The sequence below is a fragment of the Rhinopithecus roxellana genome, chromosome 12 (genome assembly GCF_007565055.1).
Source record: "Rhinopithecus roxellana isolate Shanxi Qingling chromosome 12, ASM756505v1, whole genome shotgun sequence".
Classification (NCBI taxonomy): domain Eukaryota; kingdom Metazoa; phylum Chordata; class Mammalia; order Primates; family Cercopithecidae; genus Rhinopithecus; species Rhinopithecus roxellana.
In genome coordinates, this window is record NC_044560.1 from 84,686,042 (window position 1) to 84,706,377 (window position 20,336).

The window sequence follows — 20,336 nt, forward strand, 5'->3', positions numbered from 1 at the left end:
TGGGATTGGGAAGTGAGCATTTTTACTTTGAGCTGTATTGCACTTGTGCATTGTTTGAAATTTTTACAACCACCAAGTATTCCTTTATTTATTTATTTGACAGAGTCTAGCTCTGTCGCCCAGGCTGGAGTGCAGTGGTACAATCATAGCCCACTGTAGCCTCTAATTCCCAGGCCCAAGCAATCCTCCAAGTATTTCTTTAAAAATTAAAAAATGAAAATACAGGGGCCAGGTGTGGTGGCTCAGGCCTGTAATGCCCACACTTTGGGAGGCCGAGGCTGGCAGATCATGAGGTCAGGAGTTTGAGACCAGTCTGGCCAACATAGCGAAACCCCATCTCTACTAAGAATACAAAAATTAGCTGGGCATGGTGGCATACACCTGTAGTCCTAGCTACTCGGGAGGCTGAGGAAGGAGAATCACTTGAACGCAGGAGGCGGAGGCTGCAGTGAGCCAAGATCACGCCACTGCACTCCAGCCTGGACGACAGAGCAAGACTCCATCTCAAAAAAAAAAAAAAAAAAAAAAAAAAAAAAAAAAAGAAAGAAGAAAGTGCACACTCACTGTAGATAATTTATCTTTTGTGTGTGTATTTCTTGTAAGCAGAATATTCTTCAAGCTCAGCTCTTTGTCTTTTAATAGGGAGTTTAATTATCTTTATTATCATAACTGATATGTTTGTCTTACTGCTGTCATTCTGTTTCATGCTGTCAATTTCCGACATTTCCATGTGATGTCCTGTCTTCTGTGTCTTATGCATTAGGCAATATGTTTCCTTTTAATTTTCTACGGGGATGTGGAAAGTAGAAATCCTGCTTTTCATTCTATTTGGAGATGCTTTTAAGTCTTTCATAGATGTGTTGGAAACCATATTCTCTCCAGTGATATAATTCAAGAAAAATGCAGTAACAGGGTAGCCAAGAGTCTGGATTTGAATTCTGGCTCCGTCACTTACAAGCTGGGAAGATCCTAGGCAGGTGCCTTAACCTCTCTGTGCCCAAGGAGGGATAATAACGACATCTATTTCCTAGACTGGTGCAAGGTTGAAATGAGGCGACTCTGTCAGACACTTATCCTAGTGGGGTCTGATTATTTTTCCTTAAAAGAGTCAAGGAAGAGGTAAGTGTAGGGAAGAGAAAGGCAGGCAGGTACTCCGGTGTAGCTGCCTTCACTACCCAGAAGTCTTTCTTTGGAAATTTCTGATTTTAAACATAAGGGACTCCTATGTCCTGTGAACTCAAGATCACAGACTTGGTCACTCGAGCCCGTTTGCTTCTGTATTGTCTAAGGATGCTGTTGCATTAGGACAGTAGAGTTAGAGCCCACACAGTCGAAAATACTTCCTAGCTGGCCCTTTAAGAAAAAGTTTGCCGACCCCTGCTTTAGATCCTCCAGATAATCATCCTTCTTTCTAAATTTAGGAGACGCCATCGTCTCTCTTGTCCTATTATAGCCTCTCAAAAGCTAAGTGGCTCTTAGCATATATTAAAAGATTTTCTAAAAGACCATTAACTTCTGCATTTAATTGTCCACAAGGTGGGGATACTTAATCAAAAACAAAACTAGAAAAAAACGGAAAAGACAAAGATGCTGATTGCAAAGCAGAGCTCTACCAAGGCTCAGACAAAAGGAGGGAGAGGAGCCAAGAAGGGAAAGGTTCCCAGGGGCTTATTTAGCCAGCTCGTCTTAAGATTTTAAGGCTGGGATTCAGCCACCCTAAGTGGCATCAGGCTGTCACACTCTGGCTGACGTGGTACTCCCTAGATCCCCGAAAACCATGCTGGCATCAAATGCCCATCACTCTGAGAAAACCGAGCAGGCTCTCCCTGGGGTCAGGGTCTCCAATAGTCTGTCCCTTACTTCTGGGGTCTACTGCCCCAACCCTACAGCCTTTCCCCCTCCAGGGATAGAATGAACAAGACCTTTTTAACTTTAAAATGAAGACCTTGCTTATGAAATAGTGAGCCACTTGAAGATCCATTAACAAAGGTCATACATGGTCTTGAGAGTTTCAATGCATCGCAGAGCTAAAGTCTAGGAGCACTTGATTCAGGAGGGTGGGGGGTGGACAGGAGGATTGTGCAGTTACTAAGTCCTGAGGGCTCCTCAGAGGGGTCAACTCATTTGGGACTAAGTCCCTGCAGGTTCAGGGGCAATGGGAATCTGGCCTTCTGCCCTGAGACTGCTCACAATCTTGGTGGGGAGACAGAACCAAGGCCTGTGGAACTGGTAAATGTAATAATGGTAAGAACCAGTATCCAAGAGAGTGGTCCAGTAGTGGTGGCCCATGAAAAATAATAGAAATTAGGAGAAGGAAGAGATCAGGTGAGCCAGAGACAGCAGGGAAGATCTCAGAGAAATGAACCAACACAATGAAAACTAAAGACATTATAAGTGGTCAATGAGTGCGAGGGAAAATGAGGGGGCTGGGCTGTAGGAAGGTGAAAGACCACTGATTGACAACCCTCCAGACTGGGTTCTGCATGGATGCTTTGTACAGTGACCTGTTCCACCAGCAAATTACTCCATCAGATATACATACTTATTCCTCTGTTGCCAATGAGGGACCTGAGGTCTAGGTCTAGTTACTTAACCTAAGCCTGCTAGTTCTACAGCTGGGAAGCATGGCAACTGAGTTTCGTGTTGTTTCTCTAACTCCACAGCTTCCGTTCTTTCCAAAAGTGCTGATTGCACTGGGGAAGAATGGCAGATGAGGTTGTATAGACCACACTGTGGGAAGCTTGGAAGTCAGAAAGAAATGTCTATTCATGTCACGGTTGGGGCAAGTTCCTGGGAGGATGGAAATGTACCACTTGATCCTCCAAAGTGGAGCAAATACTGATCTGATTGGTCCAATGAACAAATAGTTAAAATCAAGTTAACGCTGATGGTCAACACTTATTGAGTGCTACCTCTCACCAGGCACTGCTCCAAGAACTGCGCATGCTCAAGACAACTCTGCAAGGGGGTTCCCATTATCGACCTGCATTTTACAGTGGGGCAACTGAGGCACAGAGAGGTCAAGTCACTTCCCGAGGGTGGCTTGGATGATATGTTGCAGGGTGGAGACAGCAGGCGGTCTGGTGAGAGTCGGGGCTCTGGAGGCATTTCATGTATATGATTCTCATTAGGGAGGCTCTAGCCTAGTTAAAAGGCCATTCATTCATTCATTCATTCAGTGATTCATCAACCAGTATTGATTGAGCATCTACCAAGTGTCAAACAACACGCCAGCTGTGGGAATATGAGGCTGAGGAAGACACCCTAACCTCATGGAGTGTACATGACAGTGAGGGCGCAGCTTATGAGGACTTTTTTTATACCAGGACTGCCTACTCATACACATCTGATAATTATCATTATCCCTCTTTTTTTTTCCAGCTGGAAAATACAAAGGCTCAAGGGGAAAAGTGAATTGCCAGGATCCCAGCCTGGGCCCCTCTCACTCAAATGCCCACCTGGACCCCTTGCCACCTCCAGTGTTCTCAGTGGTCCTTCGTCTCCCACCCACCCATCTGTAAGCTCTGGGTAATACTCTCTCTCAGGCATACTCCCTTATTCATTCTCCTGTCCTTCCTGTTCATGGCCACGATGCCCAGATTTGAGTTTAGGAATTGGGTAAGCCAAGAGGTCTCTTAAGTCTCTATCCTCTTTCTATTACATGAAATGTGAGGAAGAAGGTTTCTGCCTCCTAAAAGGAGAGAATCACATCCTTCGTCTCCTTGGACACTGTCAGTTTCCCCAAGGGGCCCTTGGGATACTCACTATTCATCCATTATTCACAAATATTTATTAAGTACCTATTCTGTGCCAGCCACCATGGTTGGTACACAATGCTTGGCACACAAATTTGCCTGGTGCACAAATGCTTGGTACACCATGCTTGGTACATAAATTTAACCTGACTCCTGCCTCAAGAAGCTTTATCTGTATTTTAAATGTTTGTAGTTTGGTGGAACAGATGGCTGGTCTTGCAAATTGAGTCAAAAACTGTCTTGTGTGGCGAGGCAGGGCTGAGGAGCTGCCATCATAAGCCGTGTGCTTGCTGCAAGGTGTGTTTCTTCTGGTTGGTTGGCCCTGAGTCTCCTGGAGATTGACCATGAGGATATGAAGTCAGCATTTAACAGGGCACAAAGGCCGAGACTGGGAGACATCCCAGGGAATTGGGGAAAATTAACATGTGGAGAAGGGAAGAGTGGTAGGCACCTTGAAAGACCTGAAAACTCGCAGCACTGCCAATGCTACTTCGGGCTGCTGGAGCTCCCCTGGGCAGGAGCTGGAAACAGGGCTCTTAATGGCCGTGATATTGAGAGAGTTCTCATTTGAAAGAAGAGGTGCTTTTGATGCCTGACGTCCAGAGCTCTTTCTCTAATCTCTGTTTATGATTTAAATTCCTGTGCACAGTGTCCTTATGAAGCCCCCGTTATTCCATCATGAGGGTGAGAGAGTGGCCCTCAGTCCCAGGAGAAGAGCAAGGACAAATACAGAAAGGAACCACCATGGCCTGGGCTTCTTGTTCCCCCTCCCCAGCCTCTCTGGCTGACAACAGCTGCTGCCCCCAGCCTGCAGGCACATACCTTCACACCGCAGCACAGCGCTGTTCCAGACCACACTGCCCTCCTTCAGGACACAGGTGATGGTCTCTGAGCCCTGAGTCCCAAGGAAACCTTCATCGCAGAGGAAGGAGATGGAGCTGCCCAGCTGGAGGCTGTCCCCAAACCGTTTACCATTTACTGGAACGCCAGGATCCGGGCACTCATTGTGTCGGAAGGCTGTGTAGATGGAGTTCAAGGAAAAGATCAGACACTGCTGGAGTAGAGAAGAATCCTCAAAGAAAACAAGCTTCCTTGGGATGGTAAACCCTAGAACTCCACCACCTCCCCAAGAACTTGCCAGGTTGGAGGGAGAGCTAGACATCCTAGGACCTGGCCATCAAGCAGGTGCTCATTAAACTTGATTTCCTGCCTTCCCGAGCACCTAATCCCACCACTGCATTCTAATGGACATTTATAGATCAGGCAGTAAGCTAAGTGTTTCTGCTGTTAGCTCACTTACATCATATAAGGATTCTATGAAGTGGATCTTGTTACCCTACTTTACAAATGAAGAAACTGAGGCTCAGTGTGGTTAATGAGCTGATCTGTCTCCTCAATGTCAAATCCATTCCACATTTCCCTAACTTCAGACAGTTATGGGATCATTTCTGCCTGAGGTGAGCCGGACTCTCAATCCTGTGATGCTAATAGACTCTAAGCATCATAAAGGAGGTGCCCTAGAATTAACCCTGTCTGAAGCTATTTCCTTTATTTCCTTGCCTATTGACAAGGCTGCCTCTCACTCTACCCAGGCAATTGATAATGCAAAGAGTGGAGAGAGGACAGAGTCAGAACGCTGCAGATTTAATCATGCTTTGCCTCTTATTCGTTACATGGTCCTGGACAACTTATGCAATCCTGATGAGTCTTAGTTTCCTGATTGATAATATGGAGATCATCCTTCACCTGCAGGGTCATTCTGAGATAGAAATAAAATGAAAGTTGATGTGAATATGAGAGTGGCGAGTGTTTGGTGCAGCACATGACAGATTTTAAGTGCTAACTGAAGATGAGTTCCCTTCCTTCTTCCCTCCTCTGCACGGGAAGATACTCTTTCCTGCTCGGTCTCTACCAAGCACGTTCCCTGCCTTCCTCCAGAAGGGGTGTCACAGTTCTCTCACTAAATGTCTCTGAAGCCAGGCTCTATTTGCACCCCTGTTGTTCTGAGGATGGCAACTTTCCAGTGGAGACCAGGATCTAAGGCCACTTGAAAAAAAAATTTCTAGGCCTCTGAAATTCCCTAGTGATAGAAACACTTGCACATTCAGAAACAGCAGTGACCCTGGAGACTGTTGGATCTTGCTAGAGGCAAGAGGCCTGCAAACCTGACCCTTCCCATTGCAGATGAAGTAAGGGAGTCTCTGATGTGGAAATGACTGTGATGATCCCATGCAAGGCTTCAGCTGAGTGTCCAATACCCTTCCATTTGAACGCCTAGGTCAGCCCAGACTTGAGTCTCCCAACCTTTCTTCGTTGAAAACTATGACCATGAAGTCACCCCGACATTTAGAAATGTGGTGTGGGAAAAAAAAGTGATGCCTGGGGCCTAGAAGTCCAGGCATTTTTCTTTCAAACCCATCAGTCATACACACGCAGGCACAGATACACACACCCACATATGAACACAGACATGCATGTACACACACACATGCAAATGCACAAAGCAGGAATATGGAGCTATTTCCAACATCTGGGAGCAAAAGCTGTGAGTCAAGGACCCACTTCTCCCTGTGTACCTTTCCAAACCTCAGTTTTCTGGCATGTGAAAGGGGTAGATCTTGTTTTATGGAGCTTTTGTTGTGAGGCTTCCAGTGATGACTGTTGAGTGCTCAGCACCAGGTTCAGCCCATAGTAGGCGCTCAATAAATGGCAGCTACTGTCACCGTTGTTCATTATGTTCCATGTGGAAGAAGAATTAGCCTTGTTCCCAGGAGTTCTAGGGGTGGAGGTAGGATCACTGATCCTTGTTACAGGGACACAGATGTGCCTGCTAGCTGTGGAGTGCCTGCTAGCTGTGGAGAGAGCTGTCTGAGGCGGCAAGCTCCCTGACACTGGGCAAATTCAATCTCAGCCTCAGTGATCATCAGTCGGGATGTAGGAGGAGATTAAAGTCCTGTGGGAGAGACTACACTAATTCCCTGACACTTGGCCATGGATGATTGTTTCATTGACTGCATCCAGATTGCCTCAGAAGCCTACCAAAAATGTAGATTCTGGGGCCCCATCCCTTTAGTGATTCTAATTCAGCAGGTCTAGGATGCGACCCAGATTCTTAAAAATTCTTTCTATCAATCCATCCAACTGTCTATTTGTATAAATGCATGAAAACTATCTGATACCTGTAATAGCATCCATAAATTGTTGGCAAGGATCATTTCTGGCTGGGGGGATTTTGGGTGGTGGTTAACATCTCTCCTTTGACCTGTCCCGTTTTTTGAGTATTTACATATTGGGTGTGTATCATTTTTACAATGGTAGAGAAACCTTGGAAAGAAATACGAGTAAGAGCTATCCTCAGATTAGTCTGCTGCTCTCAAGATGAAGCTCAGCCCCTGGGCCACCAGCTGCCTCCTCTCCCAAGTTCCCGCTCAGTTTCTACACCTGCTGCAAACCTAGAGTTCTCGGCCCTCACCATCCTGGATAAGTGTGCTCCCCAGGATACCTCTTATTCCTGTTCTTTTCACTCCGCCAGGGCAAGAAAAAGCATTTACTCATTCATGGATCCTTCCATTCCGTAAACATTTGTTGATCCTTAGCACACACCAGGCCCTGTGCTGGGCCGAGGGATATAAAGATAAGGAATGCATGCTCGCCCCTTTGTAGTATGAAGCAGCATGGTCAGTGCTAGACTAGGAAGGTTAGGAAAGACAGAACTAGGCTCTCACCCTGCTTCTCCCTGCCCACAGGGGATGAAACAGGAATCCCCTGGAGGAGACATGCCCTGAGAAGGTTCATTGTGTCCTAAAGAAGAGTGGTGAGGAGTATGGAATGGGCTTTACCTGGCTGGGGATCCCAAATGGCCCACCAGGTAGCACCTAATGTCTTCAGTCCAACTGGACTCCAGAGATAGGTGGAAAACGGAGGCAAGGCCTTTATGCCAAGAGTGGGAATGGGGGTTGGGAGATCAGTATGCGTTTGTGGGCATGGGGCACAGCTTGCACTGGCGACTTGCCCTTCACAAGCAGCCTCTGGGAAAGGATCTAGTTAATTGCTCAGATGGACCCACCTCCAGCCACACTTGACTGTCTGTCATCAGCCAAGTCCATTGGATTTATAGCTTCTTATGACCTGATAACCACTTCTTGCTATCTTTGGTGACTTGCTATTTCTAGTCTCCAAGCTTCTGCCGCCCCCCAACCCCCTCTGTAACCATGAGATACAGAAATAAAAATAATCACTGCAGAGTTTAGGCTGCTTCTAGGGAAGGGGCCCAGGATTGAAACTGGAGGTGGCAACTTTCAGATGATGGCCCTGAGAGGGGCTATGAGGAAATTCCCTAAGAGTTGTCCCCAATAAGTCTGGGAGCCCAACAGAAGTGTTGCTCCAAAGCTGTGATTCTGATTTGACTATAGGAATGGGAACTGGGCAAAGCAAAGTGAGCAGCCCTGCCCGGAATGCAGAGGTCAGCAGCAGGCAGGCATTCAGGGTTTTGGGAGAGCACCTCAGAGAGGGCATCAGGAATGAATGAGAATGATAGAGACTTTCTTTCTCTTGGACTCTCCCTAGTTCTGGCTGGGTCTTGTAGGATGGAGAAGGTTGGGGCAAAAATGAGGTGCCAGGCTCCTTTTACATTATATATCACAACTATGGGAGATAAATGCCCTTCAGAGAGGGACTTCCAGAAAAGAGCACCCTGCCTGGCAGCCAGTGCTTTATGCCCTTTCTTGGTCATGCTGGGAGCTCCATGCCTGGGCACTGCAGCCCTGCAATGCTCTGGGAACTACCCCATCCACATCCCCTCCTCCCTCCATGGGAGCACCTTCAATCATCTTCAGAGGCAGACATTCAGAGGGAGGGCCAGCTGGTGACAGAGGGAGGACTCACTGGTAAAGGTGATGTTGAAGCCCCTCTTCCCTGTGGAGTGGTCAGTCTGGAACTCGAGACGGGCCACGTGGCCACTGCTTGTGATGGAGGAGGGAAGCTGGTTTCCTGAGAAGGTGCCCAGGACGGGCGCCTCGGCGGTGGCCCCATCCTTGATGACCAGGAAATCAAACTGAGGCTCCACGTCAATGTCGTTGAAGGCCAGGTGGATGCGGCTCTCAGGCCTGGCCAGGATGAGCCAGACGCAGTGGAGGTGGTTGCCGTAGTCCTCTGGGTAGTTGGGAGACAGGACAATCCCAGATGGGCTGGTGAAGTTGAAGAAGCAGGAGACTGCAAGAGAAGAGCAGTGGAGGTCAGTAAGCGTCGCCAACATTCTGCCTAAGCCACTGAGGGCTGGCAGGGGGAACATCTTAGTCTAAAAAGCAATAGAAAGAAAGAGTGGCACAAGGGTTGGGCTGGACTGGCTGGGTTCTGAGCTCCAGGCGAGGAGACATGCTGGGCTCCATGCTGGACTTAGCAATGGATAGGGCCCCTTTGGCAAAAGGCAGACATGGCAGAACTGGTCTTCTCTTGGTCCTTCTCCCCTGGTCAGCACGCTCACCTAGGCAGTGTCCTCACGCTTTGGGTCCCTTGGGTGGGGCAAAGCCGTAACTCAAGCCTAAGTGTAGAGTCACAGTCCCTGACCTCTCTCAGCTGGGTTTGCAGCAGAAGAAAAGGACACTGCTTAATGACACAGCGATGCTAATTTCCCAGGCGGTAACCGGGTGGAGACAGTCCAGGACCATTTGTCTCCTTCAAACATTTTTGATGGGAAAATGATAGGTGTGCCACGGGATTCTGACAACCCCAAGATACCACACTATGCTGAAGAGATGCCAGGAGCACCATCTTTCAGAGACCAAAGCTTCTGAAGAAACTGGGGGAGGGAGGTGACAGCGTCCATTATGATCCCCATCCACGTCCTGTTCTCTCTCCCCTATTTCACCCTAAGGGTCCTCCCTTCTAAAAACCCTTATTTTAAGCTGTTTTCATGCCAACTACTAGCAGACTCTGGAATAAGAATAGGCAAAGAAAGTGCTATAAATGAGAAAACAAACAAATACTAACGCAAAATTATAAAAGAAAATAATAAAATGGAAAAAAATTGCAATGCCTATGACACAGGAAAAGTATCAATATTGAATTAGAATCTTTATCTAAGAACATCACCAAGATGAGTAAAGAGAGTGCTTAGAGGATTCATATGAAAGAAAATAGAATTAATATGACAACACAGTCCATTTCAATAGAAAAAAATATACGATCCAGTATTGTTGAGGCTTCATGGAATCTGATACATGCATTTACTGCCAATTGCAGAGCAAAACTGATATGATCCTTTTTGAAGGGAGTATATAAGTTCTTAACCAGAGCCACAAAACTACTCAAAGACTGACTCAGTAATCTCTAGGAATTAATTCAACCTAGCCAAAGATGTTTACAATGACATAATTTTATTATAGAGGAAAAATGCGAACAAACTATATGTCAGCCCAATAATGTGAGGTAAATTATAGCCTTTAATGTGATGCAGTTTGAGTGCAATCATTAAAGTGATAAATATGACTCTGTAGAAAGAATGTTAAACATAATTTTAAATAATGCAGTAGATCATAAAATTATATGCATGTTTTTGATTATAGCTATTAAATATTTGTTTATATATGGATAAAGACTGGACATGAGTCCCCAAATAAAAACTGTATCAGGGTCATAGGCGTTCAAAATGAAACAACATTTAATTTTGCTGATTGCAAAAATGCTGTAGCTTCATTCTAAACATCTTTTAATATATACAAGTAAGAAGAAGGTAATTCCATATATGGATAAACATTTAAGTCCATTTATAACATTTATATAGATGTTTGGTGTTAATTAAATTGATATGTAAGTGAGTAAAATATTAGACTTACTAAATGTAATGATGCTAAGATGAAAAATAATAAAATCATGTTTGCCAAAGGGGGAAAAAACATAAAACAAAAAAATTGGTGACTCCTTGTGATGAGTTTAGTCCTGATTCTCCCTGACTCTGCCCAGCTCCCTCTTTTTTTCTGCATGAAGTATTTCTTTTCCAGTCTGCAGCTGTAAAAGCCCTTGTATGCAATTCAGCAAAGTAAGCCTGATTCCTAAGACACATTCGGTCTCATCCCTGTAGTCCATGTATATTTTAAGTATAGAAGAATTCGAGCCAAGGGGAGAGAAGGACATGGAAAAGCTTTTAGGTAATGGAAGATCTAGTTAATGGCAATTATTATTATAGATTATTGAGGGCTTACCAAGAGTAGACACCATTCTAAGCACTTTCATCAATTAATCAATGTAACTGTCACTATAACGCTACGAGGTAGGTATTGTTATTAACCCCATTTAAAGATGAAGACACTGAGGCACAGAGAGGTTAAGTAATGCAGGGCCAGTAAATGGTAGCGCCAAGGTCAAATCAATGAGCCTGATTCTAGAGACCAAGTTCTTACTAACTCCCCAGTGCTGTCTCTCAGTATGATAATAACACTTCCCACTGGGCCTATGTGACCGTGGAGTCTTAGAAGGTGTTCCTTGAATCTGCTGAAGATTCATCTGTCAACCTGAAATATTACATTAGCACTGAATTGGGGGTCTCTAGGCTGGACATGGATGCCCCCACACAGCCATCTTATCTCCAGCTTTGTGGGAGTTCAGTTGGGAACATAATGCAAATAATGAGGGATCAAAACTGAAAGGCAAAGACCTTGAAGACAGAGGGGGCAAATCACAGGGCCTGCTGAGCAAGTCCAAGGCAGATGAAGACAAAGAAAGGTGCTACAGTTTCAGAGGGAAGATGGTCAGGGGTATTGTGAGTATGTGAGCAAATAAATTTGCTGCAGAGGAGTATTTAATTAAGAAGGCCTGAGCCCCTCTCCCCCTCTCCATCACTCTATCAGTGTATTATTTTTTCTCTAGAACCTTTTACCAGGATTGCCATGTTGCAAAGCTCCAGGGGCACCATTTTGGAATTTGAGCAGCTATATATGATAGCTGTGCTTATCATTCTCTAAAATTATCTTGTTTACATGTTTAGCTGTTGATGGTCAGTCCCTCCCTCTCCCCAACACATACACAGATCTTTCATGAGAGCAGAAATCTCATCTGATTCTGCTGACTCCCTAGTGGCTCCCACAATGCCTGGCACATCGTAGGTGCTCAACCAATATTTGCTGAATGAATCAATGAGTACCTAATGGTTGAAACCATTCTGAAAGAAGGTGACATGAACATGTGGGCCTCATAACCCCATCCCATTCCAAACCTCAACCAATAGATTGACCAAAGTCTGTACAAATATTAATAGATGGATACCTGTGTCAACTCTGGAAAACAGAGAAAAATACTGTGCTGTAACCCTTCATAACCCTTCATGTATTTATCTTAGACATAGTACAGATGTGCCCCAAAATAATTTACAGTGGAAAAGGGTATGAATGAGCCAAGCTGTTAAACAGCCAGAGGCAACAGAAAGCTGCTCTTAAATATCAAAGGCCTCAAAAAAGTCCTATTCACATCCACTCAAAGATGTCTCCTATCCAACCTAGAGATGAATTTAAACAACAAACTCAAGTAGGATAAAGTTGTGGTTAACAAAAAGCATAAACAAAGATTGACAATGAGCAAATAAAGCAATATGGTGATGAATTTAAATAATTTCTGTAAACATAGTTATAAAATGAAATGCAAGTGTGACAAATATTCCTTGAAACAGAAAATATAAGACGTTATTCCTGCCTAACCTCAGGGTAGAATATTCCAGATTATACTGACACAAAGAGTAAAGTTGGAGCAAGGAGATATGCTAATTTGCTCATCTTGCGAGAAATCCTGTTTTGTAGTTTCTGTAGTTAATTAGAGAAATATAGGTTGGAGCATGCTTTTAAAGATGTTAGGTATAATTAGTAATAGAATATGAAATAGCTTATCTTCAAAATTACCAAAGGGGAAAAAGCAAAGCAGTCAGTTTAGGGAGGAAAAAAGAAATTCAAAGGAAACAACAAGGAAGCATGGGGTAGGGGTGTTGTAACATAAGATGCTTTAAAAAAGATAAAACATCATTTACGACAACAAATGTATACAGGTTAATCTCCTAGTAATATATAACCCTCTCTTTGGGGCAAAACACACAGCTAAGAGAAAGTGACTGTGAATACTCAAAAGTAAAGGAATAGGCCAAGATAGCTCAGGCTTTACATTAGTAGAGTGTTGTAATTTATCAATACAAGTCTCAAATATTCCTATTTAATTGGTGGACTGGGCTCAGGGCATCACCGATTTTAAAAAGTTCCCCAGGTGATCCCAAATTGCAGTCAGGGTTTGAGAACTACTGGTGGAGGCAAATATGAACAAAAAAAAAGAATTTTAATATTAATATCAGATCCGTGGATATTATATTACACCTGACTCTTGGATGATCCTTTTCTTATGCCAAGAGTTTTCTGGACAGCTACCAAGAGACATTTCTTATTATACCTGGAAGGAGACAGGGCTGATAAACTGACACTCTTAGAACAAGAATGTGGCCTTATAAAGCTGTCTTCCATCTCAAGAGAGTACTCAGACCTGTTGCAACAAGGGCAGGAAGAGGAAGTGTGCGTTATTCTACAAAGATCTAATCTTTGTTGCTCTGGAAAATTATGTACGCATGTTGTATTGTAATATTTCTGTAAGAGAATAGGAAGAGCCTGCTCCTCAGTGTCTCAAATGAGGGATTTAAAAAAAAGTTGTAATTGGATCTCATCACCATCAATCACCCAGGTTAAAAGAGGGAGATCAGGCACCTTCCTCCTTCAGAGTAGTGACCAGGCTGTGCTCATGGATCTTGACCTTGACTAAACTTTTAAGTCAGAAGTTTCAGATTGTTGACAAATAATAAAGGTGGGAAACTTATTAACAAGTAGATGTGTAATTACTGTGCGTAACATTAGGTTATTTTTAACATGAGCTTGAGTAGAAAATAAAAGGGGCTTGTTGGCCGGGCGCGGTGGCTCAAGCCTGTAATCCCAGCACTTTGGGAGGCCGAGACGGGCGGATCACAAGGTCAGGAGATCAAGACCATCCTGGCTAACATGGTGAAACCCCGTCTCTACTAAAAATACAAAAAACTAGCCGGGCGACCTGGCGGGCGCCTGTAGTCCCAGCTACTCGGGAGGCTGAGGCAGGAGAATGGCGTGAACCCGGGAGGCGGAGCTTGCAGTGAGCTGAGATCCGGCCACTGCACTCCAGCCCGGGCGACAGAGCAAGACTCCGTCTCAAAAAAAAAATAAAAAAATAAAAAAAATAAATAAATAAAAGGGGCTTGTTGAAGACCCCTCTTTTATTGTGTTTTTCTTTTGGTGTTGTTACCAAACAAAGAGAGTTTGCAATAGTCTTGATAGAGACCTAAAATAAAAACCAAGTATCATATTTAAAAGATGGATAATGAGCCCATTCCAAAATAAAGATATGACAGTTATAATACTTTATTCTCAAAGCATGAAAAGAGACAAAATAAAATATACTAACCTGAAATCAGGATCAAGATAAAAAGGATCTGAAAATATTATGAGTGTGTATATTATATGAAACTGTGTAGTCTTCAAACAAGGAATGCAACCTTCTTTACAGGTGCCCGTGGACTATTACAAAATTGACCTTACATTAGGCTATAAGAAAATCCCCATAAATTCTACCACAATGCAAAAACTGTTGGGCCACATTTTCTGTTCACAGTACAGATAAACTAGACATCAATAAGAAAAGAACAAGGAAAAATCCATAATCACTTTAAAATTCTTAAAACTCTTTCCAAATAAGTTCCTGAGTTCAATGAGGAAACAAAGCTGTCAATACAGACTTCTTATAATGATGATGATACTAGACCAAAGCTGTAGTAAGGAGAAAATTCATAGCTTTATTCATGATTAAACAATAAAGAAATAAAATAAGTGCAATTAGTGTTTATACTTAAAAAGTTACCAAAAGAATAACTGAACATGATTAAGAAGAGAAGAGATAACAAACTCAGAAAAGATGAAAACAGAAAAAAAATTGGCTCCTGAAGAGATCATTACAAATTTCTGATTGGTCTGCTCAATAAGTAGAAATAGAAAAGATAAATGTACATAGAGATAGGAGGCTATAATAACACTAAGGTGATAATCCAACTATAAAATAATACTAAACATAACATATGAAATACAGATAAGATGGAGAATTTCCTAGAGAAATTTGAATTACCAAAATTAGCATGAAGGGAAAAACATGAGGAAACTGGAAAATACTTAGTGGGTAGGTAGTTTCACGGCCAGTGCTTCAAAACTGTAAACAAACTTGTAATAGCCATGCTATTTAAATTGATTTTGATATAATACTCCCATAACAATGATATGTATGATACATACACAATCATATCCACCCACACAATGACACACCTACAGTATAAAAAATCCTTCATGCAAAGTGCTAGAAAATCAAATTCAGCCCTACAACAATAAGCCAACATGACCAATATAACAAAAACAACAAAACTGTACTGATAGGCAGAAAAAAATTTTTTTAATGGAGAGACAAACTATGTTCCTGTGTGAAAAATTCATATTACTAAGATGAAAAGTGTCCTAAATCATGGTATAAATTTAACACAATTCCAGGCAAGGTCTTTTTTTCTTCCTGGAACTTAAAACCATTGCAAGATACATCTGTTGGTAAATAGGTGAAAACAGCCAAGCTGTCTTTGAGACAGATAAGGAATAATAGCATATAAGGTGCTAGTTGGCATTCTGAGAGCTTCCTGTATCTTAACTCATTAACTCTCACAGCAACCCTCTGAGATGGGTACTATTATTAACCTACTTCACAGAGACAGACAATGAGTCCAAACGTTAAGTTAATCTGCCCACAGTCATACCATCACTGTAGATGATAGAGCTGGGAAGATGAACTAGTCAGGCCAATACCAGAGCCCAAGCTCTCAACCATGACGCCTACTTCCTCCCAGTGGAGGAAGGGCTTGCCAACCCAGATATTAAATACTAAAACATATTATAAAGCTGTAATAATATAATTTATACTATATTGACTTCAAAAGAGAGATCAACAGAGCTGTAAAAGAAAGTCCAGAAAAGGAAACAAAAATATATGATGAAGGGGGCTTTTCAGATTAGCAGAGAGAGGGTTGATTGATCAATGCATGACGCTAGAACAAACGGCTAGCCAGTTACTGACAGGATTAGATTCACACTTCATTCCATGTACAATAGAGAAGTCCTAGAAGAAAATATAAGGAATATTTGTACAATGTCGGAGGTAAGGAAGGACTTTATTATTATTACACTAAAATTAGAAATCATAAGGGAAATTTTAAACTACAGAAATGGAAGGTTTTAGATTTCAAAAATCACCATGAACAAAAGCTGAATAATGACAGACGAATGGAGAGAAAATATGTGCAAGTTACTACATTTAAATATTTACTATCCTTCATCTATAAAGAATTGGAATTTGACAGAAAGATGTACACTCAACTTAGAAATATTGGCCAAGGAAGTTAAGAGGCAACCAACAAAGAATAAATAAAGTTGGCTAATAAACAGGTGAGAAAACATATAATATTATTAGAAAACAAAAACTTAAAACAACAGAGCTATTGAGTTGGCAAAACAAAAAAAGATGGTGTGGAACTTTTTGAGAGAAAGGAGACAAGCTGGCAGGGCAGATAGGGACCAAGCAGTCAAGAGGTAGGAGGAAACACAGGAGAGTGGTGTCATACAGATAAAGAAAGAGGGTTTCCAGAAGGAGGAAGGGCCATCTGTTTTGACAGCCTGCTGAGCACCATGTATAATCTTGGCTGAAAATGATCCACTAGGTTTCAGCAACATGAGACTCATTGGTGAGTTTGGTGAGAGCAATTTCAGAGACGTAGTGGACTCAGAAGTCAGAATGGAGTGGAGTAACAGGGTACTGGGAGGTGAGAAACGAACATAGCAAGGGTACATGGACATCCTGCTACAGAAGTTTGGGTATGAAAGAGACTTAGAGAACCTGCAAGGAGATGAGGGTGTGAAGAAAGATGCTTTTTATTTATTATTATTACTGAGACAGAGTCTCACTTTGTTGCCATGCTGGAGTGCAGTGGCGCAATCTTGGCTCACTGTAACCTCCGCCTCCTGGGTTCAAGCGATTCTCCTGTCTCAGCCTCCTGAGTAGCTGGGACTACAGGTGTGCGCCACCACGCCCAGCTAATTTTTTTTTTTTTTTGTATTTTTAGTAGAGATGGGGTTTCACCAAGTTGGCCAGGATGGTCTTGATCTTTGACCTCGTGATCTGCCTGCCTTGGCCTCCCAAAGTGCTGGGATTCCAGGCCTGAGCCACTGTGCCCAGCCAATATGTGTTTTTGTTTTTGTTTTAGATGAGAGCATCCTGAGAAAATTTCAATGTTGATGGAATGCAACTTGCAGAAGGAAAGTGGCTGAAGAGTTAGCAGAAGGAGGGAGAATATGAAGCATAAGGTTCTTGAAAAGGTGAAAGGTGAGGAAGAATTTATAGCTAAATGTATTAAACAGTAGATTGCAACCCATTATTAGCTGGTCATAAATTTCATGTTAAGAAACAAAACAAACAAAAAACAACAAAAAATATAGTTTGGTTTTTTTGTCTCCTCCAAATCTCAGGTTGAAATGTAATCCCCAGTGTTCGAGGTGGGGCCTGGTGGGACTCATGGGGGCAGATCCCTCTTGAATGGCTTAGTGCCATCCCCTTGGTGATAAATGAATTTCTGTGCTGGTAGTTCACATGAAATCTGGTTTCTTAAGAGTGTGGTGCCCCCACCCTACCTTGCTCCCCCTTTCACAATATGATACACTGACTCCCTTTTGCCTTCTACCATGACTGTAAGCCTCCTGAGATCCTCACCAGGAGCTGAGCAGATGTTGGTGTCATGCCTGTACAGCCTGCGGAACCATGAGCCAAATCAAACCTCTTTTCTTTATAAATTACCCAGCCTCAGGAATTTCTTTATAACAATGCAAGAATGGGCTAATAAAGGAAGAGAATAGGAAATATCTGAGTTCAATGTAAGTAGTAAAGGTAAGTACTGTTTGTGAAATGTATATTGCAATTGTGTGCAAGTGCATACAAAGTCACAAGGTAAAAATACATTTCTCACTGCTCTGTTAAAAGTTTTTAAAGGTTCCTTATCTAAAGCATAAATGGAGTTATGCTAGAAATTTAAAGGGGAATTGTTTTTTGATGGGAGAAAGGATTGATAATCTATTATAAAAGGTGGGAAGAATAGAGGAAGGGTGAGGATGGATGTTGGTCTGTAGGCTTGGCATCTTTAGTATTTGAAAACTGAGAGTGTTGCCTGTGAGGTGGAGTAAAGTGAGGAGAAGGGGCTATTCATAGGTTCAAGGAGGGTAGTGAATGTTTGGGGTAGTTTCCATGGAGAAATGGAGAAGAGAATGACTTGAGAAACACAGATGGATTGCCAGGTACTGTTGTAAGCCTGACTGAGATTGGTGTTCATGAATTTATAGCAGTGCCAATTTGCCTGGCTGGGCAATTTTCTCCAGCAATGCTCACCCAAGCAGAAGTGGCCCAATCGGATTGTTCTTGCTTCAGTGTATGTATCTAGATCTGTAAACTGAGGCAGCTCTACTGATTAAGCTATTGTTGAGCTGGAAACAGAGGCTTCACAAACCCAACCTTAAATTTCTTTCACCTCTTTCTGGTCAGAAGCTCCATGTATGTAAAGTTGTGTCTCAGTCATCTTAACGTCGTATCTGGCACTGGAGCTTGGTGAAAGTTATCATTTAACTGTGTTAGTTCCAAAGACACTGTGTGAGTTTCTCAAGGTCACCTGCATCAGGGTGAAGCTAGTTACTGGGTAGGGCTTATCCTTATTATAAACAAGATTAAGTTAACTGTAGGCTCCGTTCTCTCTAAGGAGAGTACTGAGGATGCAGTCTAGAAACTCACACACATTCCAAAAGGAGTATGAAGGATAAATGGGCAATACTGGCTGTGCATTTCCTGAGCACATGCGTGTCCCCCTCGATTCATATTTGATATAATGCAGTCCAAAAGCCATATATTGTGCCCAGGTTATTCATTTTTTCTTTAAAAAATTTTTTAGAGATGGGGGTCTCACTATCTTAGGCTGCAGTGCAGTGGTGCAATCCTAGCTCACTGTAATACTGAACTCCTGGGCTAAAAGTGATCCTCCCACCTCAGCTTCCCAAGTCGCTGGGACTATAGGTATGTGCCACTATGCCTGGCTAATTATTTTTATTTTTTTTAGAGATGTGTGTGTGCAGGAGGGGGAGGGGGTCTCACTATGTTGCTCATTCTGGTCTTAGACACCTGGCTTGTACTCAAGTTTTTGTGTTTCTTTTTTTTTCTGCCCAGTTTCTACCCCTTGGACAGGTAGAATTTGAGCATAGGTGTTCTCAGACAAATTAAACGGGCATTCCTAAGACACTTTGGTTCTTCCATAACATCTTCTCCAGGTTTTCCACCTCTAGCTCTGACCATCCCTTGGCAGTCATTTGAAAGCTTTCCCCTCTACCTGACTTTTACCTTTTGAAACATGAACGGATCCATTTCAGGGTCATCTTCTCACTTGCTTGTCCTCTTTAGGGCACCTCATCCCCACATAACTCCTAAATGCATGCCTGCAGAAAAGACATTTCTTTTGAATGCCAGACCTGTGTATCCAGTGGTCTTTGAAATGTCTCCATCTAGCTCAAGTATTGATGGAGTGATGGAGCACCTGCTGTGTGCCTGCCACTATTCTAGGTATGGGATCAGCAGCCACCAAGATGGATAAACAAGTCCTTTGACCCTCTGAAGTTTACATTCTAAGAGGTGACAAAAAAAGAATGAATGGCATAGGGGTGGGTTGCTTTTAATAAGGCAGCAGGAATGGCCTGAGGAGGTGGCCTTTGAACTGTGGCCTGATGATAAGGAATCAATCATTCTAAGGAAGGTTCACCACAGGGGGAAAGAATTACAAGGGCAAAGGCCCTGGGGTGGGAATGAGCTTGGTGCATGTGAGGGACAGAAGGGAGAGCAGCATGGTAGGTAGAAGCAGGCTGATAGATGGAGTAAGGAACACAAGATGAACTGAAGAGGATGACAAAATCTTTTAAAAATCATGAGAGTCAGTTTGGATTTTATCACAGCAACTTAAACAAAACAAGTCCACAATTGAACTTTTTGTCTTCTTCTCCAAACTTGGTTCTCAGGGGCCAACGTTCCCCAAACTTGGTTCTCAAGGGAACCAAGGTTCTCTGGGACCTGGAATGTTCCCTGGCATTAACAAATGACTCAGCCCTTCCATCACCCAGGTATGGGTTTGCCCTAGGTGCTCCTCTCACTCCCTACTCTTGCTTCCTTTATGCCACTGCCTCCAAAATAAATTCTAGTAACCCAAAGCCTCCTACCACACTCCAGACTTGACGCAAAACTGTCTGATGTACATCCCTCCTGGGGATCCTACTGACACCTCAAATGCATGCCCAAAATTGAACTCTTTATCTTTTTTCTTAAGCCTCCTTCATTCCTTATCTCCATGAATGACAATACCCAGTTGCCTAGGCAAAATATATCAACTCCTTCTCCCTCACTCTCATATTCAATCAGTAACTAACTTCT

At 43.0% G+C, this 20,336-nt stretch overlaps 1 protein-coding gene across 1 annotated transcript in view; it reads right to left on the reverse strand.

Moving 5' to 3' along the window:
* CSMD2 (CUB and Sushi multiple domains 2) overlaps window positions 1-20,336 on the reverse strand; it is a 654,766-nt gene that overhangs the window by 210,148 nt on the left and 424,282 nt on the right. The window contains exons 14-15 of the mRNA XM_030943020.1: window positions 8,640-8,966; window positions 4,578-4,772 (exon numbers count right to left, since the gene is read on the reverse strand). Coding sequence (XP_030798880.1) covers window positions 4,578-4,772; window positions 8,640-8,966 — 522 coding nt within the window. The remainder of the gene's footprint in view (window positions 1-4,577; window positions 4,773-8,639; window positions 8,967-20,336) is intronic.